The sequence below is a fragment of the Jaculus jaculus genome, chromosome 3 (assembly GCF_020740685.1).
Source record: "Jaculus jaculus isolate mJacJac1 chromosome 3, mJacJac1.mat.Y.cur, whole genome shotgun sequence".
Lineage (NCBI taxonomy): Eukaryota > Metazoa > Chordata > Mammalia > Rodentia > Dipodidae > Jaculus > Jaculus jaculus.
The window spans coordinates 176,220,997-176,248,165 of NC_059104.1; the positions used below are offsets into that span (position 1 = coordinate 176,220,997).

At 40.2% G+C, this 27,169-nt stretch overlaps 1 protein-coding gene and 1 non-coding gene across 2 annotated transcripts in view; both read left to right on the top strand.

Annotated features, from left to right (window-relative positions):
• The window catches only part of Ipo7 (importin 7), a 59,526-nt gene extending 33,986 nt beyond the window's left edge, over positions 1-25,540 (top strand). The window contains exons 9-25 of the mRNA XM_045145326.1: positions 1,629-1,763; positions 2,676-2,775; positions 5,051-5,127; positions 5,270-5,386; positions 6,704-6,793; positions 7,236-7,401; positions 7,568-7,728; positions 9,362-9,490; positions 12,605-12,671; positions 12,765-12,890; positions 13,735-13,832; positions 14,426-14,521; positions 16,822-17,042; positions 17,129-17,334; positions 20,406-20,612; positions 23,206-23,322; positions 23,423-25,540. Of these exons, the coding sequence (XP_045001261.1) occupies positions 1,629-1,763; positions 2,676-2,775; positions 5,051-5,127; positions 5,270-5,386; positions 6,704-6,793; positions 7,236-7,401; positions 7,568-7,728; positions 9,362-9,490; positions 12,605-12,671; positions 12,765-12,890; positions 13,735-13,832; positions 14,426-14,521; positions 16,822-17,042; positions 17,129-17,334; positions 20,406-20,612; positions 23,206-23,322; positions 23,423-23,520 (2,211 nt within the window). The 3' untranslated portion in view covers positions 23,521-25,540. The remainder of the gene's footprint in view (positions 1-1,628; positions 1,764-2,675; positions 2,776-5,050; positions 5,128-5,269; positions 5,387-6,703; positions 6,794-7,235; positions 7,402-7,567; positions 7,729-9,361; positions 9,491-12,604; positions 12,672-12,764; positions 12,891-13,734; positions 13,833-14,425; positions 14,522-16,821; positions 17,043-17,128; positions 17,335-20,405; positions 20,613-23,205; positions 23,323-23,422) is intronic.
• On the top strand, positions 6,985-7,167 carry LOC123459934. The gene has a single exon (XR_006636666.1). It is a non-coding gene; the product is annotated as a small nucleolar RNA SNORA23 (small nucleolar RNA).
• Positions 25,541-27,169: the final 1,629 nt, after the last annotated feature.

The following is a 27,169-nucleotide window of genomic DNA, read 5'->3' on the forward strand; positions in this document are numbered from 1 at the left end:
GAGCTCCGGCTCCAGTGAGGGACTTTGCCTCAGTAAATAAAATGGAGAAGGATTGAGGAAGATAATCTGACATCACCGCTGGCTTCCACATGCTTGTGCACACACACAGGCAAAGGAGTGACCTCCAAGGCTAACTAGCTTGGGTAGAGATTGTGAAAAAGATAATTTAAAACACAGAGCTGAATAACCCACTATCCAGGACCCCTCTCTGCTTCAGGGAAGTTTTTACATTACATCTCAGTAAACTTTCTTGTTTGTTTTTATTTTTATAATTTATTTAGGTTTTTTTTTTTTTTTTTTGAGGTAGGGTCTCACTCTAGCCCAGGCTGACCTGGAATTCACTAAGGAGTCTCAGGGTGGCCCTGAACTCATGGCAATCCTCCTACCTCTGCCTCCAGTGTACTGGGATTAAAGGTGTGCATCACCATGCCCAGCTGTTGTTGTTATTTAATTTTAAGGAGAACAAGGAGAGAGACAGTCCTCAGCCATTGCACTTGAACTCTGAATGCAGTGGGCATGTGCTTGCCTCACTGTTGTGCATCTGGCTAACCTGGGATCTGGAGAGTAGAACATGGGTCCTTAGGCTTCTTAACCACTAAGCCATCTCTCCAGCCCTTGCTTGTCTTTTTTAAAAAAAGGAAGTAGGGAGCTGGGCATGGAAGCACACACCTTTAATCCCAGCACTCAGGAGGCAGAGGTAGTAGGATCACTGTGAGTTTGAGGCCACCCTGAGACTACATAGTGAAATCCAGGTCAGCCTGAGCTAGATAGAGTGAGACCTTACCTCGAACAACCAAAATAAAATAAAAGAAAGAAAGAAAGGGGGTTAGAGAAATGGCTTAGCAGTTAAATCGCTTGCTTGCAAAGGCTTATGACAGTGATTCAGTTCTCCAGTTCCCATGTAAAGCTAGATGCACAACATGACACATGCATCCGGGGTTGCTGAGGCCGTGGTCTGTTTGTTCTATCTGCCTCTCTTCTTTGGTATTTTTCTTTTCTAGGTAGGGTTTTGCTCTAGCCCAGGGTGGCCTTGAACTCATGGCCGTCCTCCTACCTCTGCTACCTGCGTGCTGAGATTAAAGGTGTGTGCCACCAGGGTGGCACATACACCTGAAGTTTGTTTGCAGTGGCTAGAGACCCTGGTGCACCTATTCTCCTTTGTCCCCCCCCCCCCCACCACCATATCTCATCAAAAATAAAAAATAAAATAAAAAAATACATATATAAGAACAAGGGCTAAGAGAACATTGGGGCCTATTAACTGCATAACACATGGTTACTTCAGTTTCACTTGTCTTGGAAATATAGTATTCCATGTCATCTCAAAAATGTCTTTGTATCTATCTAAAGATTGTGGTGATGATTTGGTCATTAAGATGAATGCCAGTTGACATTTGGTTTGTGTTTAAGTTATTTGAACTGCGGGTTTTTTTTTTTTTGTTGTTGTTGTTGTTTGTTTGTTTGTTTTTAGTTATTCGAGGTAGGGTCTTGCTCTAGCCCAGGCTAGCCTTGAACTCTAGGCCATCCTCCTACCACTGCCTCCCAAATACTGGGATTAAAGGTGCGTGCCACCACACCCACCTTACTTGAACTTGTGTAACTGATTGAACTTTCTCTTTTTTTCAAAGGTTTTATTGAAGGTGTTATATCAGTACAAGGAGAAGCAATATATGGCTCCTCGAGTTTTACAACAGACATTAAATTACATTAATCAAGGAGTGTCACATGCCCTTACCTGGAAGAATCTGAAGCCTCATATACAAGTAACAATGTCCTATCTGAAATGTTTCTCTAGCACATATAATACATTACTTGCTATAAAGATTGAAAACTTTTGTTTTGTTGGGTTTTCTACTATGTCTAGTTTTGCTGATTGCTTTGGCAGTACAGCAGGAAAAGGAAATGTTACACTTACCAAGTAATGAGAAGTATTTCATGAATATTCAGTTAAGTTTGAGCCTGAAATTAAAACTCAGTCTTGACGGTTAAGTTTAAATATTGGATTGTAAGTGGTTAATATTTTATTCATGCTGTTTAGAGTAAAGAAAGGCCATTATTTCACTAGATTGGTTTCACGATAATTGGCTTAGTTTTTTTAAAAATATATTTGTGAGAGAGAGAGAGAGAATGGGCACGCCAGGGCTTCCAGCCACTGCAAATGAACTCCAGACGCATGGGCCCCCTTGTGTATCTGGTTTACATGGATCTTGGAGAATCTAATCAGGATCCTTTGGCTTTGCAGGCAAAGGCCTTAACTGATAAACCATCTCTCCAGCCCCTGGCTTAGTTTTTATTAAGTTGCAGCATTTGATATCTCCCTCCCCTTTTTTTCTTTTCTTTTTTACCTTCTGGGTTTGGGGATTGGACCCGGGGCCTTGTATGCTAGGCAAGAGCTCTTCCACTAAGCTACACCTCCCAATAATAGTGTACAAGTATATATTGAATATTTTCACAATACCTAACAGCTACCTGGGTACACATGTGTTACTTTATTTTATAATTCCTTGTTACAGAGTGTATATGAATTTGTTGTTGATCTGGGAATGCACTAATTATTACTCGAGTATGGCACTAAGCTTTAAGGTATTGCTTATAGTTACTTTGTTTTAGTAAAGAGAGTTGACAGTTTAAATTGAAAGCTGAATGCTGTTACTTTCTTAACTTTTAAATTGCAGGGCATTATCCAAGATGTTATTTTTCCATTGATGTGCTATACAGATGCTGATGAGGAACTTTGGCAAGAAGACCCTTATGAATATATACGCATGAAGTTTGGTAAGAAATTTTCACATGCTGGCTGGGCTTGGTTGCGCAAGCCTGTAATCCCAGTACTCAGGAGGTGGAAACAGGAGAATCGGGAGTTCAAGGTCATCCTCGGCTACTGCACTACATAAGAACTGGCTGGGAAAAAAAAACAAAAACAAAAAACTATAAAGGAAAAGGGAAATTTTGATGTATGTAAACAAAATATGTCAGTAGTTAGGATTAGTATGGTTGTATATAGTCTTAACATGCATTATTATAGCACCTCAACTTTGGAACTACAAACACTGTCATTATTCTGATCTAATTTATTTCTTCTTTTTTTTAAATATATGTTTTTTTTTTTTAATTATTTACTTATTTGAGAGAGAGAGAGATAAAGAGAGCGAGAGAGTGGGCACTCCATGGCCTCTAGACATTGCAAATGAACTCTAGATGCAAGTGCTTCCTTGTGCATATGGCTTACATGGGTCCTGGGGAATTGAACCTGGGTTCTTTGGCTTTGCAGGCAAGCACCTTAACTGCTAAGCCATTTCTCCATGCCCCCGTTTTCAATTTTTTTTAATTTATTTTTAGACTTGTACGTGCCTGTCCATTACTTACAGTGTTTAATAATGCTAACTTTAAGCTGGGCATGGTGGCACATGCCTTTAATCCCAGCTCCTTGGGAGGCAGAGGTAGGAGGATCGTTGTGAGTTCCAGGCCACCCTGAGACTACATAGTTAATTCCAGATCAGCCTGAGCCACAGTGAGCCCCTACCTCCAAAAACAAACAAAAATAATAATAATGCTAACTTTATCTTTAGCTGAAAAATACAGTAATGTTTACAAATACCGTAAAGTTTTGGTAATTGTTTATCTTTCTATTACATGCCTAAAGTGATTAAGAAATAGCTTAAAGTAGGGCGAAGTGGTACACACCTTTAATCCCAGCACTTGTGAGGTACAGATTGGAGGATCGCCAAGAGTTTGAGGCCATCCTTTATAGTTCGTAGTGAGTTCCAGGTCAACCTGGGCTAGAGTGAAATCCTATTGAAAAACCAAAATAATGAAGTAAAAATAAAGGTTATACTTTATACTAAAATTTATAGTTAACACTAAATGTATATAGGTGGAATTGGAAAAGGTACATACTAGAAGTTAAAGTTAATGAAGTGTGTTAATCCTGCCAATCAGAATCTTGTGTACTTGTTTGTGTTTTGTATAAAGGAATATTACAAGTTAGTGATCAACATGTTATCTGTACAAAAAGAAATTGAATCTGAGTGTAGTGTTGCATGCTTATGTTCCCATTTACATGGGAAGTTGAATGGAAGATCACTTGATGTCTTGAATTTGACACCAACCTGGGAAAAATTGTGAGATCTCATCCCAGAAACAAGCAACAACAGAAAAAAGTTGTGGAATTTAGCTTTTGCAAAATTGCATGGGAATCTGGATTTTTTTTCTTCTTTTTTTTTTTTTTTTTTTTTTTTTTTAAGAGGATCTTGCTAGTAAGTGACCCAGGCTGGTCTTGAAGTTGCAGTCTTCTCTTAGCCTGAAGAATATTGAGATTTAGGTATGTGAATGGATTCACGTTCATACTCACCTTGTATGAAAATTGAACAACTTTAAGTGCTTGCTTTTCTTTGTTTAGTTTGGCAGGCTGAGGATAAAATCTAGGATTTCATGCATGCCATGCCAGTTCTCTCTCAGTGGGCTACACAGCACCGTTAAGCCCCTCGTAGGCACCTGTGCGCATGCACAGAGGACGGAGGCCAACATCGGGTGTCTTCTTCAGTTACCGACCTCCTTGATTTTTGAGACAGAGCCACTCTGAATTAAGTCAATAATTCAACTATACTGGTTGGTCAGTGAACCTCATCTGTCCTTTTTCCCCACATGCTCAGTGCTTACAGGCTTTTTTCTTTTTGGTTTTCAAGGTAGGGTCTCGCTCTAGCCCAGGCGGATCTGGAATTCACTATGTAGTTTAGGGACCTCAAACTCACAGGGACCTGGGTGCTGGGCTTAAACACATAATCCAGCTCAAATGCCTTTTTATTTCTCGAGGGAGGGTGCCTTTTTTTAGTGGAACATAGTTTGAGATTGGGTAATATAAAAATGTTTTTCAAGAAAATTATTTCATTAAGCCAGAACATGGTCATGGTCATCCATACCTGAAATTTTTGCAATTGGGTGGTTGTAGGCAGGAGGATCAGTTCATGGACACCTTGGGGTGCATGAGACTCTGTCCTACAAAACAGAACAAAATTGCTCTTGTAATTTTCATTTTAAATTTGTTCTCTAGATGTGTTTGAGGATTTCATTTCTCCTACCACTGCTGCTCAGACACTGTTGTTTACAGCCTGTAGTAAGAGGAAAGAGGTGAGTCACCATGACAGTACCTTGCTGTTACCTTAAATTTGTTCAAGGATATTCTGCTTTGTGTTTTAGTCATGTGTCATTTTTGTGTATGCGTTTACAGATTGTTATTAAATGAAGTCATGTTAGTTATCTCTTAATCTAGGTACTGCAGAAGACTATGGGATTCTGTTACCAGATTCTTACTGAACCAAATGCAGATCCTAGAAAAAAAGATGGAGCCTTGCATATGATTGGCTCTTTAGCTGAGATACTTCTGAAGGTATGTCTTTTCCTTTTAATTTTGTTTATTTATTTGACAATTTTGTTTATTTATTTGACAATTATTGTAATAATAGCCTCCTCATTGTTTCTTTGATGCTTCTCTCTCCAGCTGAGTAAAATAAACTTGTTCCTCTTTACAACTTATTTTCACTCCACTCCTCCCTCCTGTTCTCCCTCCCTCACTCCCATCTGTCTGCCCTTCTTTCTTGGACCCAGTGAGCTTAATTAGTTTGCTTCTTGCATGTGTTTTGTGTGTGTGTGTGTCAGGCACTGTGAGGTCATGGATATCCAGGCCATTTTGTGTCTGGAAGAGCACATTGTAAGGAGTCCTACCCTTCCTTTGGCTCTTATATTCTTTCTGCCTCCTCTTCAGCAATGGACCCTGAGTGTTGTAAGGTGAATAGAGATATTTCAGTCTGAGCAGTCCTCTGTCACTTCATTTCAGCACGAATGTGCCTTCTGAGTCATTCCAAGGTCATCACCATCTGAAAAGAGGAGCTTCTCTAGCCAACAGTGAGAGTAGCATTAATATATGAGTATGAACATTAACAGAGGTGCTTACTGGGAAGTTTGGTGAGCATATTATATACATTTAAGCTAGAAAGCTTTTCTCAGGTTTCTGTCAGCTAGTCTACAAGGAGGAGGTTTTCAGCTCAGCTCCAACAGGATTTCTCAGTGACTTTGTAGCCCAAGTGTGTGGAAAGAGAATGGGTGTGCCAGGGCCTGTAGCCACTGCAAAGGAATTCCAGACACATGCAACATCTTGTACATCTGGCTTTTGTGGGTCCTGAAGATATGGACCTTTGGCTTTGTTGGCAAGCACATCAACCAGTAAGCCATTTCTCCAGCCCTGTTTGTTTATTTATTTATTGTAGTAGGGTTTCAATTATGTCTTGGAACTTACTCTAAAGATCCAGGCTGCCCTGAAATTCATGGTGATCCTCCTACCTCAGCCTCCTATGTGCTGGAATTAAAGGTTTGAGCCACTGTGCCTGGCATTTGATGCAACTGCTTTCTAATTGTAAACAGCTAGTAATGTGCCACACATGCTACTGTTTGTAGTTGCAGCAGTCTGGAGGTTAAGGCAGAATGCCTGTGGGTTCCAGACCCGCCTTGGTTACATAGTGAGGCCATATTTCCAAAAATAATAGTAATAGCCTTACAAAAATGTGTTAATTGTGTGTTCTGAGATTAGATTAAGAGAATGGGATACATGTGTGTTATACTATTGGTTATTGTCAACCTTTTTAAGTAGGTGGAATTGAGATCATTGTCTTTTTAACTTTATTGCAATAATAATTGTTTGTATTTATAGAAAAAGATCTACAAAGATCAAATGGAATACATGTTACAGAATCATGTATTCCCACTCTTCAGCAGTGAACTGGGCTACATGAGAGCGAGGGTATGTTTAAAATTTGTATTGTTTATATGTTTATAAAAATATGCTTTATTACTTTTACTTGAAAAGCCATGTTTTATTTAAGACTTGGGTTTAGGGTAAATACTGGTATTATTACTATTGCATATTTTGTGTGGCTACATCATGTGTGGGTACCCTCTTGTCCCTGTCCCCACTCGGCTGGGAGGATGGCTGCTCTAATGTGTGCATAGTTTCCATCTGTGTCTGGTAGCAGTTTCTGTCTGTGTTTTGCATTCAGATCTTGCTATCCACACAAACTTCATGCAGCCACAGAGTAACCTGGGATCATAGTACTGGTCTAGTGTGTGTCTTTGGATACATCTCCCACTGACCAGCCTCCAAATTCCCGCACACAAAACTAGGCAGAGCTTAGTGTGGAATGTGCAGTGAGTTGTCTGTAGTCACTTATTGTGTTTCTTAAAAGGCTTGCTGGGTACTTCACTATTTTTGTGAAGTGAAATTCAAAAGTGATCAGAACCTCCAAACAGCCTTAGAATTGACACGAAGATGTCTGATTGATGATAGAGAAATGCCTGTGAAAGTGGAAGCTGCCATTGCACTTCAAGTATTGATTAGCAATCAAGAAAAAGGTAACAACATTGTCTTTATAATTCAAGGTATACTACTGGAAAGTTAAACATCCTTATAATATGAAAGTACTTTGTTCTTTTCTTTTACCTTCTTTGGTATATGTTGTACCTAGTTTTGTTAGAAATTTAGCTGTTTTGCCAGGAAGGTTTTTTTTTTTTCTTACAGCTAAAGAATTCATCACACCATTTATCAGACCTGTGATGCAGGCTCTTCTTCATATTATAAGAGAAACAGAAAATGATGACCTCACAAATGTAATTCAGAAAATGATCTGTGAATACAGTGAAGAAGTCACTCCTATTGCTGTTGAGATGACACAGCATCTGGTAAGTTGCTTTTGTCGTCGTCGTTTGTTGCACGGTTTCACTCGGCCCCAGGCTGATCTGGAACTGGCTGTAGCTCCTATCTCAGCTTCCCAAGTGAGGGTCAAAAAATTTTTTTTCCGGGTTTTTTTTTTTTCCCCTTTGTTTGAAGCAGGGTCTCAATCTAGGTCAGGCTGACATGGAATTTACTCTGCAGTCCAGGCTCCTGAGTGCTAAGATGAGAGGCACACACCAACCACCATGCCTGGCCAGAAGTGGCTTTTTTTTTTTTTTCTTTCCTTGAAGTAAGGTCTCCAGGGTGGCCTTATACTCACAGCGCTCTTCCTACCCCTGCCTGTGGAGTGCTGGGATTAAAGGTGTGCGCCACGACACCCAACAATTGTTTTCTTTTGTTTTTGAGCCTGTAGGGGTTTAAATTTAGCTCAGAATGTGGGAAGTAGTATGTCACAAGTGGCTTGTTTACATTAGTCAAATATTTCATGGAGTTTATACTAAATTGTATGTGGTGTTTTAAACTTCTTAATATAACAGATATATAGCTTACTTGATTTTCATGGTTCTGTGTGAGAAGTATTCATATTAATGTATAAAGGATTAAATAATTTCCCCAAGCTACACAGAGTTCGGTTGGGATTCGGACTTTGGCTGCTGTAGTGCATGTTCTTGACTACCTTAGGGTGCAGTATCTTCTGTGTAGTTTCTAGTAGTTTCACTCAGGGTTTTTTTTGTTTCTGTTTTGTTTTTTGGTTTTCTGAGGTAGGATCTCACTCTAGCTCAGGCTGACCTGGATTTCACTGAGTCTCAGGGTGACCTCGAATTTATTGCAATCTTCCTACCTCTGCCTCCTGAATGCTGGGATAAAAGGCATGCACCACCAAGCCTGGCTCACACAGTTTTACAAATGACAACTCAACAACCTACTTGGCTATTGAATATATCTGTATTTGGGCATTGTCAAATGTATTTCCTGGCCATTGTTTATTTATTTACTTATTTGTAAGGACAGAGAAAGAGAGAGAATGGGTGCTCCAGGGCCTTCAGCCACAGTAAACAAGCTCCAGGTGCATGTACCACTGTGCATCTGGCTTTACATGGGTATTAGGGGATCGATCCTGGGTTGTTAGGCTTTACAGGAAGACACCTTAATCACTGAGCAATTTATCCAGGTTCCCGCCCCCGCGTCCCCCCTCTTTTTCTTTGAAAGACATGGGATCTCACTGCGTTGTCCAAACTGACTTGAACTCTTGGTCTCAAGTGATTTCCAGCATTAGCCCCTGGAGTAATTGGGAACATAGGTGTTTGTCATCACATTGAGTCACACAGGCTGCAGGGCTTCTTGCCTCTACAGTATAATACCAGGGGGGCCTTGGGAATTGAACCTGAGCCTATATAGGCTTTGCCCCCTGTGACCAGTGAGGTGTTAAATAAATCTTAGATCATGGCTAGCATGATGGTACACACCTGTAAAATCAGTAGTAGGAGGCTGAGATGGATGCTTATGAGTTGGAGGCCTGCTTGGGCTACACAGTGAGCACTGCTTCTCTCTGTGTCTCTTCCTTCCCTCTCTGCCTCTCACGCCCCAAGTCTTAGTCTAAAACATGTTCATAATGGTTCAGTGATAATCTCTTGATTGTAGGCAATGACATTTAACCAAGTAATCCAGACTGGGCCAGATGAAGAAGGAAGTGATGACAAAGCAGTTACTGCAATGGGAATTCTGAATACAATTGACACACTTCTAAGTGTAGTTGAAGATCATAAAGAGGTAAAGAATAAAAATTTTAGAAAAAAGGTCCATTTTGCATGGGTTTTAGAGAATGTTGTTTTCATTGGCTATTTTAATGAGGTTTTTGAGGGCTCTTAGTTAATTACTAACATCTCCTCTACTTTGATCTGTCACTTTTTTTTTTTTTTTGGTGGGAGGAGGAGTAGTTTGAAGTAGGGTCTCATTCTAGCCCAGGCTGACCTGGAATGCACTATGTAGTCTCAGGGTGGCCTCAAACTCACAGTGAACCTCCTACCTCTGTGTCCCCAGTGCTGGGATTAAAGGCCTGCACCACTACACCCAGCTGGTCTATCAGTTCTCTTTTCCAATGATTGGTAGTTTTACCAAACATAAGTTCTAGAGTACAAGTAGAAGGAAGAGGTAGTAGGTATATGATTCACTACGTTTTTATGCTAGAACTCAGGATTTTTGGGTTTCTATTACTTTTCTCAGGATGTAGACATACTCCTTCAGAATCTTTGCTAATTTTCTAAAATTATTTTTTATTAACAACTTCTTTGATTGTAAACAATATCCCATGGTAATGCCCTCCCTCTCTCCACTCCATCATATCCCCTCTCTATCTCAATCAGTCTCTATTTTATTTTGTTGTCATCATCTTTTCCTCCTATCATGATGGTCTTGTGTAGGGAGTGTCAGGTACTATGAGGTCATGAATATCCAGGCCATTTTGTGTCTGGAGGAGCACGTTGTAAGGAATCCTACCCTTCCTTTGGCTCTTACATTCTTTCTGCCTCCTCTTCAGCAATGGACCCTGAGTGTTGTAAGGTGAATAGAGATATTTCAGTCTGAGCAGTCCTCTGTCACTTCATTTCAGCATGAATGTGCCTTCTGAGTCATTCCAAGGTCATCACCATCTGAAAAGAGGAGCTTCTCTAGCCAACAGTGAGAGTAGCATTAATATAAGGGTATGAACATGAAGAGAAGTGCTTACTGGGCAGTTTGATGAGCATAGTATATACATTTAGCCTGACAGCCAGCTTTGTTAGTTTTCATTCAGCATTTCTTTCCTCAAATTTTTTTTTTGTAAAATACACAAAATTTGTCATTTAATTTTTTTTGTTGTTTATTGGGGAGGGGAATGAATGGGAAAGCCTGGGGCACTTATTGCTACAACAGAACTCCAGACACATGCACTACTTCATGTATCTGGCTCCTCAGGGGTATTGGGGAATCCAACTCAGGTCAGTAAGTAGGCTTTGCAGTCAAGGACCTTTAACCACTGAACCATCTCTCCAGCCCAAAATTTACCATTTTAAGTAAACTTACTAATAATGACTACAAACTGTTTTGGCAATCATTCCCACTAACTTCCTCCTTTTTTTGCCCGGGGGACACACACACACACACACACACAAAATCTAGGTATGAACAGTGTGTGTGTGTGTGTGTGTGTGTGTGTGTGTGTGTGTGTGTGTGTTTTCAAGGCAGGGTCTCACTGACCTGGAATTCACTATGTATTCTCAGGGTCGCCTCAAACTCACTGCAGTCCTCCTACTGCTGCCTCCTGAATGCTGGGGTTAGCGGCGTGCGCCACCATACCTGTCTTTTTTTTTAAAGTATATTTTATTTTTATTTATTTGACAGAAGGAGTAAGTAAAAATAAAATATTTTATTTTTTAAATTTTTTATTTATTTATTTGTAAGCAGAGATCAAGAAGAGAGACAGAGAGAGAGATTGGGTGCACCAGTACTTCCAGTCATTGCAAATGAACTTCAGATGCATGCATCACCTTGTACGTCTGCTTTACGTGGGTCCTAGGTAATTGATCCTGGGTCCCTTGACTTTGCAGGCAAGCGCCTTAACTGCTGAGACATTTCTCCATTCCAAACCATTCTTTAAAAATTTTATTTGTTATACACTTATTTGACAATAAGTGGGAGAGTATGGGTGCTCCAGTGCCTCTTGACATTGCAAGCTCCATATGTACCACTTTGTGCATCCGGCTTTACATAGGTACTGGGGAATCAATCCCAAGCCCTCAGGCTTTGCAAGCAAGCACCTTTAACCACTGGGCAACTTCAGCCCCTTTTTATTTTTTCCCATTTGTCTTTTTGAAAACTAAGGGATCAATGGTTATATTACTGTGCCTCTGGCTTTCAGACAAGTACCTTAACCACTGAACCGTCTCTCTAACCCTGCCTTATTTTTTTCCTTTTGTGTTTGATTTTTCAAGGTGTAAGGCCTTACTTTAGCTCAGACTGACATGAAACTCTATAGTCTCAGGGTAGCCTCAAACTCATGGCGGTCCTCCTACCTCTGCCTCCTGAGTGCTGGGATTAAAGGTGTGCGCCACCATGCCCAGCTCCATTTTTCTTTTTTTAATGTTTTTACTTGAGAGAGACAGGGAAAGAGGCAGAGAGATAAAGAATGGGCACTCCAGGGCTTCGAGCCACTGCAGGCAAACTTCAGGGCTTTGCAGGCAAATGCCTTAACCGCTAAGCCATCTCCTCATCCCTCCTTTTTTTTTGAGATGATCTCTCCATGCATTGTTTAGATTGCGCTTGAATTTATAGCAGGCATTTCACCAACCTCAGTGGCCTGTGTTGAGATTACAAGTGTGTCCTGTCAGTGCTTGCTAGAGTCCTACAAGCAGTCATTGTCTTGAATTTGGATGTTGATATTTTCAGTTTAGAGCTTTCTGCAAATGCCTTTTCAGTAAACTAATTTTTGCTTTATTTGTTTGTTATGTGCTGTAGGATTATAAGCATGCACTGCCACACACAGTTTTGTGATTTGCTAGGATGGAATTCCAGGTTTTCTGTTTGGTAGGCTCATACCCTATCTATTGAGTAATATCCTCAGCTCTACTTTTGTGTTTTATAAAATAATTAGTGATAGGGAGAACACATGAGGAAAAAAATGAATAAGTTGTTTCTAGAACAGTTGTGCCTGAAACTTCCATGATATTACTTTTCTAAATAAGCGGGTTATTACTTTTTCACATTGGAATATTTCACTAAATTTCAAAGTTAGGTCTGTCCATAATGTGCGCATTATTTCAAGAGACTTAACTAAATAACAGTATTGCTTTTTATATTTAAATGTAGTATGCTACAGTTCTGTATGATTTTTTTTTTTTTCTTTTTTAGATAACCCAGCAACTCGAGGGAATCTGCTTACAGGTCATTGGTACTGTTTTACAACAACATGTCTTAGGTAGCACTTTTATCTCTCATTGTGCTAAGAATTTTGTACTATTTCATATGAATAAACATTTTTCCTAACGGCACGATACTCTCTCTCTTCTAGAATTCTATGAGGAAATTTTTTCTTTGGCACATAGTTTGACATGTCAACAAGTGTCTCCGCAGATGTGGCAGCTGTTACCCCTTGTATTTGAGGTCTTTCAGCAAGATGGTTTTGATTACTTTACAGGTAAAGTCAGCATGAAAACCCTGGGTGTTCTTTCCCTTGTTTTGATTGACAAGTAGCTTACAAGTTGCACATGTACTCTTTCTTGAATGCTCTGTTTCACTGTTTGGATAAGTAATCAGGAGCAACAAGAATATATACATATTCATTGCTCTTATAATGTCATTTAGTTACCATTTTATTTTATTTATTTATTTTGGCTTTTCAGGTATGGCCTCACTCTAGCCCAGGCTGACCTGAAACTCACTAAGTAATCTCAGGGTGGCCTTGAACTAATGGCAGTCCTACATTTGCCTCCCAAATGCTGGGATTAAGGGCGTAAGCCGCCACACTGGCTTCATTTAAGTTTTTTTTTTTTTAACATACCCCATAATTCCATATAAGTAAATGTGCATGCATAATCTTTGACTATGAAATACAATGGCACTTTAATAGGCTCATAGCTATATTTTTAAGAATACATTTAATTACAAGGGAATGATAGGGGCTGGAGAGATGGCTTAGTGGTTAAGCGCTCGCCTGTGAAGCCTATGGACCCTGGTGCGAGGCTCGGTTCCCCAGGTCCCACGTTAGCCAGATGCACAAGGGGGCGCACGCGTCTGGAGTTCGTTTGCAGAGGCTGGAAGCCCTGGCGCGCCCATTCTCTCTCTCTCCCTCTATCTGTCTTTCTCTCTGTGTCTGTCTCTCTCAAATAAATAAACAAAAAATGAACAAAAAATATTTTTTTAAAAAAAGGGAATGATAGATATAGAGTAGTATCAGATTTGCCTTTTACTGTGGAAATTTTTTAGAAGCAAAGATAAAGTATTTTATTAAAGATGTGTAATTGATTTCTTTATTTTTATAGACATGATGCCTCTACTGCATAATTATGTAACAGTTGATACAGACACACTTCTGTCTGATACCAAGTATCTCGAGATGATATACAGCATGTGCAAAAAGGTAATTAGTACCATTTCAGTTTCTAGTTTGTTGAGTTTTGGTGGGAGCAGGGCATTAAAAAATTACTCCTCAGGTTAGGTGTCCTATTCTATATTGGGATTATAGTATATACTGCTATGCCTGACTATTTTATGATGCTTTGTAGAGGAAAGTTTTTTTTTTTTTAGTTAGGGGGCGCGGATGAGTGCGTCTGGGCCTCCAGCCACTATGGACTATAGACACACGCACAACCTTGTACATCTGGCTTATGTGGTCCTGGGGAATCAAACCTGGGTCCTTAGGCTTTGGAGGCAAGTGCCTTAACCCCTAAGCCATCTTCCCAACCCAAAGCAAAGTTTTTCATTAAAAAAAAGCAGTAATTTCTAACAGTTCTTTAGTGGACCGTTTTTTTTTTTTATTTGTATTTTTTGAGATAATCTCTGAGGTAGAATAGATCAGCCTCAGACCCTATATAGCCAAGATGATTTGGAACTTCTGAACCTTCTGTCCCCAATTCAGTGCTGGGACCCTAGTCCAGTGCCGTCACAGAAATGATTTCTCTGATTGAAAGGTTTCATGAAGCTTTGTTACAATTTCTATTCTGTGTTGATCAGGTTCTTACAGGAGTTGCAGGTGAAGATGCAGAATGTCATGCTGCTAAGTTGTTAGAGGTCATCATCCTGCAGTGCAAGGGACGTGGCATCGATCAGGTCAGTGGTTTTAGTGAGAAAAACTTCCTACTCTTTGCTTTCTCTTTCTTCTTTTTTTCCTAGGCAGGGTCTCCTTCTAACCCAGGCTAACCTGGAACTCACTGCGTAGTTCCAGACCGGCCTCCATTTCCTGTACCTCAGCTTCCCGAGTGCCGGGGTGAAAGGTGTGTGCCAACATACCTGGCTTTTCCTAATTAAAATTTTGTGTGTGTGTGTGGGAGTGCTTGTATATTTTGTGCCTTATGGAGTGGTATGCTTGTTAATGTTGATTCAAATATATGGTTTATCAAGGTAGGGTCTTGCCCTATCCCAGGCTTACCTGGAATTTACTATGTGGTTTCAGCGTAGCTTCAAACTCACTGTGACCATTATGCCCTGCTCAGTAATCTTGTTTAATATGTACTTTTGTCATGTAAAATAGCTTTGGTTTGATTTTTTTTTTTTAATAACTTACTGAGAACTTGAATACATGAACATACTGAAAATTGGTTCTATTCTCATTGTGTTATCCACTTTTGTCCCCTCCCCTGGCCCATTCTACTGAGGGTTCTCCTCAGTTTGGATATCAGTAATCACTGTGGAATCATGAGTGCAATCTCGTTCCTGTATGAAGGACAGTGCCTCACAACATGCTTTTCCACCTTTTTTATCTCAACTTCTACAGTGCACCCTGAGTCTTGCAGGGTATAAGTCTCCTATAGTATTAAGCTCGCAGCAGGTTCTCTCTGTCTCTCTTTTTTTTTTTTCCTTTGGTGAATTTTGAGTTTCCTTAGTGTCTGCTGCCTTCACCCTGCAGAAGATTCTGTGGCCAGCAGTGAGAGCAACACTCTTTATTAGTTTATAACTTCTCTGTAATGTTTCCTAGGCCTTGGCTGTTGTAATGGAGATGATTTGACAACGTGTGCCAGGCTTTCTGTTCTTGTCATTGATGGGTCTTGGGTCTCCTTCATAGTCACAGCCATCTGTAAGAAGCAGGTTCTTGGGCTGAGAGATGGCTTAGCAGTCAAGGTGACGCAAAAGTGCAATGTCGCTCATGTTCACAAGATGGTGCATGTGTCTGGAGTTGAATTGCAGTGGCTGGAGGCCCTGGTGTTCCATTTCTCTCCCTTCACTCCCTCTCCCTCTCATAAATTAAAAAAAAAAAATGCAGATTCTTAAAAAATTTTTGTTTATTTGAGAGCCATAGGCAGAGAGAAAGAGGCAGATAGATAGAGAATGGGTGCGCCAGGGCCTCCAGCCACTGCAAACAAACTCCAGATGCATGTGCCCCCTTGTGCATCTGGGTTACTAGGGTCCTGGTGAATTAAGCCTTGAACTGGGGTCTTTAGGCTTCACAGGCAAGCACTTAACCGCTAGGCTATCCCTCGAGCCCCCCCCTCCCAAAAGCAGATTCTTAACTGGGCATGGTAGTACACACCTTTAATTCCAGGACTTGATAGGTGGATTGCTATGTGAGGCCATGGTGAGACTGCATAGTGAATTCCAGGTCAGGCAGGCTAGAAAGTGAGACCCTTTGGGGGGAGAAGCAGATTTTTTTAACCAAGAGCGGGAACAGTGTTAAATTAAAAATCAAAGAGGATGAACACACATTTTGTAGACTTTTTGATGGGCATAACCTCTCCATTTAAGCAAAGCACAGTCAAAGTTTTCCTTTGGAGTTTGACTTTCTAAGCCATGGGTTTCTGACTTGGTTCTTAGTACCAGGCATGCATGCCCTCCTGAGTGGGCTTCATATCTGTCCATCCAGAGCAGTTGACGAACCCCTTAGCTTGTTGTCACGGCTGTAGCAGTGGGTTCATCTTGCTTGACTGACTGATTTCGTGGTTTGTAGGGTACACTGCTTGTTCATACTGTTGGTGCCCCAGCAGCTAGCAAACTGCTTTCCAGCACTATGGCACCAATTGGCTGAAGATTTTCTTTTTTGTTTTTTTGAGGTAAGGCCTCACTCTAGCTCAGGCTGACCTGGAATTCACTATGTAGTCTCAGGGTGGCCTTGAACTCATGGCTATCCTCCTACTTCTGTCTCCTGAATACTAGGGCGTGCACCACCACACCCAGCTCTGAAGATTTTCTCTTTAGGTTCAGTAACAATGTTTCCATAGTCAGTTTGAATCCATTATTGATTTTGTGCTGTGTCTCTTTGAAAACTTGATTTCCTTCAAAATTAGATTTCCTTTTAAAATTCTTCAATAATAAATACCGGTCATGTGATGGGGCAGAAGGGTTATTTGAGGTAGTAATTAATATTGTGAGATAGATAATAATTATAATCTTGGAAACTCTTGCAATCTTCTTTACAGTGTATTCCCTTATTTGTGGAAGCAGCTTTAGAGAGACTGACAAGAGAGGTTAAGACAAGTGAGCTTCGAACAATGTGCCTGCAAGTTGCCATTGCAGCTTTGTATTATAATCCACACCTGCTACTCAATACTCTAGAAAATCTTCGCTTCCCTAATAACGTTGAACCAGTTACAAATCATTTTATTACACAATGGCTTAATGATGTTGACTGCTTCTTGGGGTGAGTGACAATAAATTGGACTTTTATGGGGAACTCTGCTTAATAAAATCGAGGAAAAATATTTATTTATTTATTTTTAAATTTAGGCTTCATGACAGAAAGATGTGTGTTCTCGGGCTGTGTGCTCTTATTGATATGGAACAAATACCACAGGTTTTAAATCAGGTTTCAGGACAGATTTTGCCGGCATTCATCCTTCTATTTAATGGATTAAAAAGAGCATATGCATGCCACGCAGAACACGAGAACGACAGTGACGATGATGATGAAGCCGAAGATGATGATGAAACTGGTAAGAAGTTTGTGAGAGAGATACCCAAAATGTGCCTGCCTGGAACATCGTCAGTGTTAGCGTGTTTTCTAGGCCTTCTCGTAAAGAAATACTTGGCCTACACAGACCTGTCAGAAAAGAAAAAAAGTCAAGCCAGGTGTGGTCGTAGAGGCCAGCCAGGGAGTACCTAGTGACTTTCAGGTCAGCTTGGGCTAGAATGAGACCCTACCACAAAAGAAAAAAATAAAAGTCATGCTTTTCTTAAATTTTTTTGTTTGTTTTTCGAGGTAGGGCCTCACTCTAGCTCAGGCTGACCTGGAATTCACTATGTAGTCTCAGGGTGGCCTCAAACTCATGGTGATCCTCCTACCTGTGCCTCCCGAGTGCCGGGAATAAAGGTGTGTCCTCCACATCTGGCAAAAAAGAAATTTATTTATTTATTTATTTATTTATTTATTTTTGTTTTTTGTTTTTCGTGGTAGGGTCTCACTCTGTTCCAGGCTGACCTGGAATTAACTCTGTAGTCTCAGGGTAGCCTTGAACTCGTGGCGATCTTCCTACCTCTGCCTCCCGAGTGCTGGGATTAAAGGCGTGCGCCACCACGCCCGGCTCAAAAAAGAAATTTTTTTGCTCTAGTTTTGCCCTTGCCCTACTTCAGAAACTCTTATTATTAGGAAAATATTTTTAAATTAAAGGCATCAAGTTCATAGCAAGTTGAAAGCCAGCCTAGGGTCCTCACAAAAAAGTACCCAAACCAAGACTTTAAGGTGAAGCATTAAGTCATTTACTTGAGACCTTTCTAATTTTTTTGTTTTTGTTTTTCGAGGTAGGGTCTTACTCTAGCCCAGGCTGACCTGGAATTCACTATGGAGTCTCAGGGTGGCCTCGAACTCATGGCAATCCTCCTACCTCTGCCTCCCTAGTGCTGGGATTAAAGGCGTGCACCACCACGCCCGGCTTCTAATTTCTTACTATAGGTACTTAAAGCTATAAATCTCCCTCTTAGGACTGCCTTCATTTGTCCCAAAGGTTTTGGGTATGTTGTTTTCTCATAATTATTTGATTCTATGAATTTTTTGATTTCCTTCTTGATTTCTTCATTGACCCATTCATCATTTAGTAGTGTATTGTTTAGTTTCCATGATTTTGTGTATGCTCTGTAGCTTTTCTTGCTGTTGATTTGTAGTTTGATTCCATTGTGGTCAGATAGAATGCAAGGAATTATTTCAATTTTTAGTGAATGTTCCATGAGCTGCTGAAAATGTGTGTTCTGCAGCATTTGGATGAAATGTCCTGTATATATCTGTTAGATCCATTTGTTCTATGACCTTATTTTATACAGATACCACTCTGTTTATTTTTTGCCAGAATGACCTATCAATTGGTGAGAGTGGGTTGTTGAAGTCACCCACTACCACTGTTTTTGGTGTTATCTGTGACCTTTTTCTAATAGTATATGGTTAATGAAGTTGGCAGGTTCCTTATATGTGTGATTTTCTTTCTCTTAAGCATGGAGGATTCTTTCAAGTATTTTCTATAGATCTGGTTTTGTCTTCAAATATTCCTTTAGCTTGCTTTTGTTGTGGAATGTTCTTATTGTCTATTTGAATGGATAGCCTTGCAGGTTAAAGTAACCTTGGTAGACATTTGTTATCTTTCAAAACTTGGCTTTGAAAGTTTGTGTTGAGTAATCTGCTGTGATCCCAATAGGCTTGCTTTTGTATGTGACTTCATGTTTTCTCTAACTGCTTTCAATATTTTTTTCTTTGGTTTGGGTGTTTGGTAGTTTAATTATAATATGGCGAGGAGAGATTCTTTCCAGGTTTTGTCTGGTGGTTGTTCTAAAGGATTCCTGTATCTGCATTGGGATTTTCCAATTTGAGGCAAGTTTTCCTCTCTGATTTTGTTGAATATGCCTACTGTGCCTTTGGAATGAAATTGTTCTCCTTCTACTATACCCATAATTCTTATGCTTGATCTTTTCATAGTGTTCCCAATATCTTGAAATTACCATTCATACTTTCCTATTAGTTTGTCTTTCTCTTTTTTAAAAAAAATTTTATTAGCATTTTCCATGATTATAAAAAAATTCCATGGTAATTCCCTCCTCCCCCCCCCCACTTTCCCCTTTGTGTCTTTCTCTTTATTGGACTGTATTAGATCTGCCACCTGGTCTTCTAGCTTAGCTATTCTGTCCTCTCCTTCACGTATTATACTGGTAAGATTTTCTACAGTTTTTTATTTCCTTGACTGTGTTGTTCATTGCTAGTAATTCTGACAGATTTTTCATTATTTCTATTTCCTTATTTATGTCTTGTATTGACCTCTTTATTTCATTGAGCATATTTATAATCCTTTGAAATCTTTCTCAGGCATTTCCTCTAAGTCATTCTCACTGGAGGTCATTTCTGATGCATTAATAATCCTTTGAAATTATAATCCTTTGAAATCTTTCTCAGGCATTTCCTCTAAATCATTCTCACTGGAGGTCATTTCTGATGCATTAATACCTTTTGATGGGTTTATATTGTCTTGATTTTTGGTGTTTCTTGTGTTATAATATACATATTTTTGCATATTGGAGTAATTTAATGCTTGTATTTTCCTACTAGCTGCAGTATTATTAGATGTATCAATTAATCTGATGTTATATATCTTCAGGGTTGGAGCTTAAGGTGCTAGGGGTGGCTCTTAAGACTCTCAGAGTATCTACAAAAGTGACCATTGACGTTGGGTTTGCCTGTTATGAGAGTATTCAAGTAGGCTGAGTGGAGTAATATACAGGCAGATTCTCAGTAGGCAGAGGTAGGATTGCCATGAGTTCAACGACACCCTGAGACTACAGAGTGAATTCCAGGTCAGCCTGAGCTAGAGTGAGACCCTACCTCAAGAAACCAAAAAAATAAAAGCCTTAAGTTAAGCTTAGTTGGGTTTCAAGGATCTGAGAATTTTTATTTCCTTTATTGCTGGGCATATAATTCAGAATTAACTCATGGACCTTTTCCTTGAATTTATTTGTAATTTGTAATTACTAAAGAATTTTGTGGTAATTGTTCCTTTGCTGAGTATTGATTCATTTTATGACTTGCCAGAGGAACTGGGGAGTGATGAAGATGATATTGATGAAGATGGGCAAGAGTATTTGGAGATTCTCGCTAAGCAAGCAGGTGAAGATGGAGACGATGAAGACTGGGAAGAAGACGATGCTGAGGAGACAGCTCTAGAAGGCTACTCCACAATCATCGATGACGAAGACAACCCTGTCGATGAGTATCAAATATTTAAAGCTATATTTCAAAGTGAGTCCATGGTTTGTATTTAAAACTATTCACTGAGTGAATTTGTGTGTGTCTCTTCCTTAAACAAGGTCAGGTGAACCAACCAAAATCATTTCTATTTATTTATTCACGCGTGTGCCACCTTGTTCATCTGGCTTACATGGGTCCTGAGGAATTGAACTGGGGTCCTTTGGCTTTGCAGCATGCACCTTAGCCACTAAGCCATCTCTCCAGCCCCTAATGGCTTAAGTTATTTTTTATTTTTCTTTATAAATCTGAGAGAGAGAGAAATAGGCAGAGGTAGAGAGAAAGAATGGGCACTCCAGGACCTCCAGCTGCTGCAGATTAACTCCAGATGTGTGCATTAAGTTTACGTAGGCCCTGGGGAATTGAACATGGGTCCTTTGGCTTTGCAGGAAAGTGCCGTGACTGCTCAGCCATCGCTCCAGCCTCTGTGTGTGTGTGTGTGTGTGTGTGTGTGTGTGTGTGTGTGTTTTGGAGTCTTGCCTCATTTATTAGTATTTATTTATTTATTTTGGTTTTTCAAGGTAGGGTCTCACACTAGCTCAAGCTGACCTAGGATTCACTGTATTGTTTCAGGGTAGTCTGTATTCTCAGGTGACCTCAAACTCACGGTGATCCTCCTACCTCTGTCTCCTGATTGCCGGGATTAAAGATGTGCGCCACTACACCTGACTCTTTTTTTTTAAGCAGTATTTCACTGGATCGGGCTGACCTGGAATTCACTCTGTAGCCTTGCTGGCCAAGTGCTCGAATTAAAGGCATGCACCTCCTGTGTGTGTGCCTGCTCATGTGTGGAGTGCTGGTGCACACGTTCCCTAGCACAGTTGTGGAGGCCTTTGCCTTTTCCTCTTTTGAGGCAGCATCTCTTGTTCACTGCTGTGTTTCCAGGCTACCTGGCCTGGGAGTTCCTGAGAATTTCTTCTTTCTGTGCTTCCATCTTTGCCATCAGCAGTATGCTGGGATTACAGAAGTTCACTACAACTTTTGCTTTTACATAGGGTCTGATGATATAAGCTCAGCCTTCACAAAGTAATTTTGATTCAAGGCTGCAGAACCACAAATGGCTGGTGTGTCTCATGTCTTGACTTGCTTTGTCCATAAATATATTTGTTCCAGGGCTTAGCCATAGCTCAGTTAAAGGAAAAATAGAAAATCATGTAGTTGGGCTGGAGAGATGGCTTAGCAGTTAAAGCACCTGCCTACAAAGCCAAAGGACTGAGGTTCGATTCCCCAGTACCCAAGTAAGCCAGATGCCAAGGGGCACATGCATCTGGAGTTTGTGTGCAGTGGCTGGAGGCCTGGCACTCCCATTCTCTCTCTCTCTTAAATAAGTAAAATCATGTAGTTGCATATCAGGTTTTTGTTTTGTTTGTTTCTTAAGGTAGGGTTTCGCTCTAGCCCAGACTGACCTAAAATTCACTATAGAGTCTCTGGGTGGCCTTGAACTAACTCATGGTGATCCTCCTACCTCTGCCTCCTGAGTGCTGGGATTAAGGCATGTGCCACCACGCTGGGCTGCTTGTCAGTTCCAATCCCCCCAGTTAAAAAAAGAAAGAAAGAAAGAAAGAAAAGCTACATGTTACTAAATTGTTCTGTGGAGAAATTTCTTTTGGGAAAATCTCATTTAGAGAACCTCTCTTGACACAAATGTGTGTGTGTGAAGTAGGTATATAAGCCACTTGTAAATGGCAGAGGCAAGAGAATAACAGGGCTCCTTTGAGCATGAATTACATTAGACTGTCTTCCAAAAAGTGGGTGTGGTCTGAGATGGTTTAGAAGTTGCTTGCCCATCAACTGGAATTTTTGTTACCATACCATTTCAAAATGTTATTTTGAAGTAAGGTGTATGCCACCACACCCAATTCTTAGTTTTTTCATCAAGAGAGAGAGAGAAAGGGGCAGGTAGAGGCAGAGAGATAGAGAGGGAGAATGGGCACACTAGGGTCTTTAGCTGCTGCAAATGAACTCCAGACGTATGCACTACCTTGTGTATCTGGCTTACGTGGGTCCTGGGGAATCAAGCCTGCGTGCTTAGGCTTCCCAGACAAGGGCTTTAAACAGCTAAGCCAATCCCTGTAACTCTGTCTTCTTTTTTAAACGTCATCTTTTTAAATTATTTAACTTTCTTTTTCTCTCATGTGTGTGTACACATGTCAAGGTCTTTTTGTTGCTACAAACAAATGCCAGATACATGCACCAGTTAAGTCTGTGTGTGTTTAGCTTTACGTGGTTGCTTGGAATTAAACCCAGGCCAGCAGGTTTTACAAGGAAGTGTCTTTAACCACTGAGCAGTTTTCTCAGCATCTACCATATCTTTTATTTGGAAGACAATAACATCAGAATTTCAGTGTCATATGGTAGATTAGAGAAACAGAATAGGAAAATACTACCAGCCACTGTCTCCCTAGTCCCTCTCCCCTCCTTTTTTTTCCTAGGTAGGGTCTCTAACCTAGGGGTTAGAGTATGCAGTCTCAGGGTGGCCTTGAATTCATGGTGATCCAACTACCTCTGCTTCCCATGTGCTGGGATTGCCCAGCTCCTAGTCTTCGTATATTAATACTCTTTTCCTATTGTTTTTGTTTTTAAACAGCTATTCAAAATCGTAATCCTGTGTGGTATCAGGCTTTGACTCATGGTCTTAATGAAGAACAAAGAAAACAGCTACAGGACATAGCAACTCTGGCTGATCAAAGAAGAGCAGCCCATGGTACGTCAGTCAGTCATAGCCCACTAAGCCAATTATTCTTCCCGCAGCAAGAAGGTGATCAGATAGATGGCTATTAAGTTTCTCTAACTTGTTTTTGCAGAATCCAAAATGATTGAGAAGCATGGAGGATACAAATTCAGCGCTCCAGTTGTGCCAAGTTCTTTCAACTTTGGCGGCCCGGCACCAGGGATGAATTGAATTACCACTTTCCTGCTGTGTGATTGTAGTGAAGAGCTTGTGTTCCTCCCAGTAGTGGTTCCAGAACTGGTTCATGTTATCTACTCTCAACTAATTGATCAATAGATGGAAAACAAAACAGAAACCCAGGAGGTGGGACCTGATCATGCAACTTGGCACTGGAAGTGAAACTAGAGGGATTGGGGGAGGGGGAAGAGTAAACTTGGGGGGCTATTTTCTTTATTTTTTGAAGAAAGTAAGATCCTGACTCTGAAGCTTCAAGTGACACTGTGGAAATCTGAAACAAGAGGGGATGTCATGAAGGCAGCTTTTCTTTTTCTGAGGAAAAAATAGGCATGGGCTACAGGACTATTTAAAATGTCTCATTTACAGTATAAAGCTCAAAGGTAGATGTAATTTTTACACCTATGAGTATTTGTCAGATTTCTGTCTCTTCCTTACCATTGGGTATCCTTTATATGTAAATAAGATAAGGTAATCAAATAGCCTTATTCAGTCTTCATTTTCATTCAGAGATTGTTCCTATGTAGATCATTGGACATTTACTGTAGCACTACATGACTGACTTAGAAATCTGTAAATGAATTAGCACTTTCACATTGAAACAAGCCTGCTGGCCTATGTATAAAAGCAAAAATGTTTGCTGTTTATAAAGAGGGATGTAATGGGGTGGGTGGGCAGGGGTAATTTCAGGTTAATTATTAATTTAAAAATGAACTAGCAATTTTGTACCTGGTGACTTTGTGGTGCACTCACCTCTGATAGTGACTTGAATTCGGTATGTAAAAAGGGGTTAGTGATATCTCATTGCTGCTAAAAATGGCAACTCCCTCTGTGTCTTTTTTTTTTTTTTCTTTCCTTAAAGCTCTCAGTGTACAAGTGGATATTTGGATACAAGACCTTACTGTAACAAACAAGATATCTGAAGCATGTAAATTGGATACAAAATTCTACTCTTAAAGAGTTGATCTTTAAGTATGGCTAAAGATCTATAATGCAATCTATTAAAAACCTAATTCGGCAATTATGTCTTGATTTGATTGCAGTTTTGTTCATAATTGTAATCCTCCCTCCATTGGCCTTACCGAAAAAGAGTGCAAGATGCATATTTATGATTTGGCATATACTTGCCCATTCCCCTTCCCTAATCTCTCCTCTTGGTGACTGTGGTATCTGATCATAACTAGATAGGCTGATGGCACATGGCTCCTCCCCAAACCACTATTGATACCACTGCAGAAACAAGCCAGCAAACAACAGTATAGAGAGGTTGGCTTGCTTCCCTCTTCCTAACTGCATGTCCAAAAAGAAGCCTTTACTGATCTTAAACACCTGTCAGATGAGTCATACATTGGATTATTTTTTATATACATGTATACACAATATTTCAAATTGAAAGCAACATCTCAGTGGACTCCAAACTATTACATGCTGTTGTCTAAAACAGATTAGGAAATTTATAACTGTATAAATGAAATGCACATATTGATATTTAAAATGCATAATTAAAACCCATTGGTGTTGTGTTTTTCTTGTATACCAATAATTAAGCCACTGCTGTTGGCACTGTTTGGTTTTCTATTTTAACACTGAAGGAGTGAAAGTATTTCCTATATTTATGAATTTACTACTAAAATCTTGGCAAAAAAAAAAAAAGAAAAAAATGTCTGTCTTAAAATGTGTGGGTGCAAACTGTTAATCACGTGTGTTTCTACTCCCCTGTCCCATAGTTGGACATCAAGTGTAAACCCTGGGTCACTTAAGGGGATTTCACAATTCTATAATAAAATAAAAACTGAGTAGCTGTATATATATATATGCAACATTGTGTACAGAGGGGAGATACTGAATACAATTAACATTCTTGTCTTCCTTGGCCTTTTTTTTGTACCCAAATATCTAGTCTACTTTTTAAAATTTCAGACTTCACTGCTCTTTGAATTGATAATTCCAGTTTTCACATTGTTATTGGAAAATCATCTAATAAAGGTTTTAGTTAGTCCCATGTGCAGAATGGAAACTCGTTTGCTGAGGTTTCTTTCAAGAAAATGTACTGGCATGTGTAAACATGTGTTCTTTCTTGTGTTATATAGTTAATCTCCATTTACAGATCTTAAATTGGAAGTTAAGTGCTTACAATTAAATTAGTGTTCAAATGGTTTCTAATGCATCAAATATATGTCTAAGTTTATGATTCAGTTATACTTACAGCTCATGTTGAGTTTTGAGGTGATGATGCAGGACTTTTGGAAAACTTGGGAGTCCTTATGTCACCCATAAGGCTTGCCCAGTTTTAAAATGGCTACTCTGATTAGCTCTGGGAGAAGCCATAGTTAAGCACAGAGGTGGCTAAAGAGCATACTATTCTTCAGCCCCACACACTGCGCAGGAGCAGGCCTGACGAAAAAGGCATTCAGAATTGATATGGTAAACTGGGTGTGGTGGCACACCCCTTTAATCCCAGCACTTAGGAGGCAAAGGTAGGGTTGCTGTACGTGCCAGGCCAAAAAAATTATACTGCAATGTATGGATGCCAAAACTCAGATCACATGTGATATCACTGACCTTTCCAGTTTCTTATATACTCAGGTTGGTTTCCCATGTAATAACTTCATATTTTGGCTTATGGCAAAAAAAAGCTGTGTCTGTGGATATGTAAGGTGCTCTTGGATATAATCTTTCTGTAGCAGGGGAAGTTATCCTTACATCAGGGCTTATAATTAAGTTATTACCTCAGGGCTGGAGAGATGGCTTAATGGTTAAGTTGCCTGCAAAGTCTAAGGACCCACGTTTGACTTCCCAGAGCCCATGTGAGCCAGGTGTTCAAGGTGGCACATGCATCTGGAGTTCATTTGCAGTGGCTGGGGGCCCTGGTGTGCCCATTCTCGCTCAAGAAATATTTTTAGAATTTTTTAAATTTTATTTTTACTCAATTATTGAATCAAACCTGGGTCCTTTTCCAGGTGCAATGGTGCAGGCCTTTAATCCCAGCAGTCAGGAGGCAGAGGTAGGAGGATCCCCATGAGTTCGAGACCACCCTGAGACTCCATAGTGAATTCCAGGTCAGCCTGGGCTAGAGTGAGACCCTACCTGGAAAAATAAAAACAAACAAAAAAAAACCTGGGTCCTTTTGACTTCACACGCAAGCACCTTATCTGCTAAGCCATCTCTCTAGCCCTAAATACACACTTTTTTTTTTTTGTTTTTCCAGGTAGGGTCTCACTCTAGCCCAGGGTGGCGATAGCTGGGTGGGGTGGCACACCCCTTTAATCCCAGCACTTGGGAGGTAGGAGGATAGCCATGAATTTGAGGTCACCTTGAGAGTACATAGTGAATTCCAGGTCAGCCTGTGCTGGAATGAAACCCTACCTGGAAAAAATCAAGAACTCCTTAGACATTTTTTGCTTTGTTTCTTTTTGTAATGGCCTCATGTAACCCAAGTTGGCATTACACCTGTTGTGTAACTGAAGCTGGCCTTCAACTTTTCTTGCTGCCCACCTCCTGAATGCTGGGATGGCAGCCATGTGTCATTACATTCAGTTGATGCAGAGCTGGGGATTGAACACAGGCTTTGTGCATGCTAGGCTAGTGCTAGGCATGCATGCCTCTTACTGTAAGTGAACTCCAGACACATGCACTCTTCTGTGTG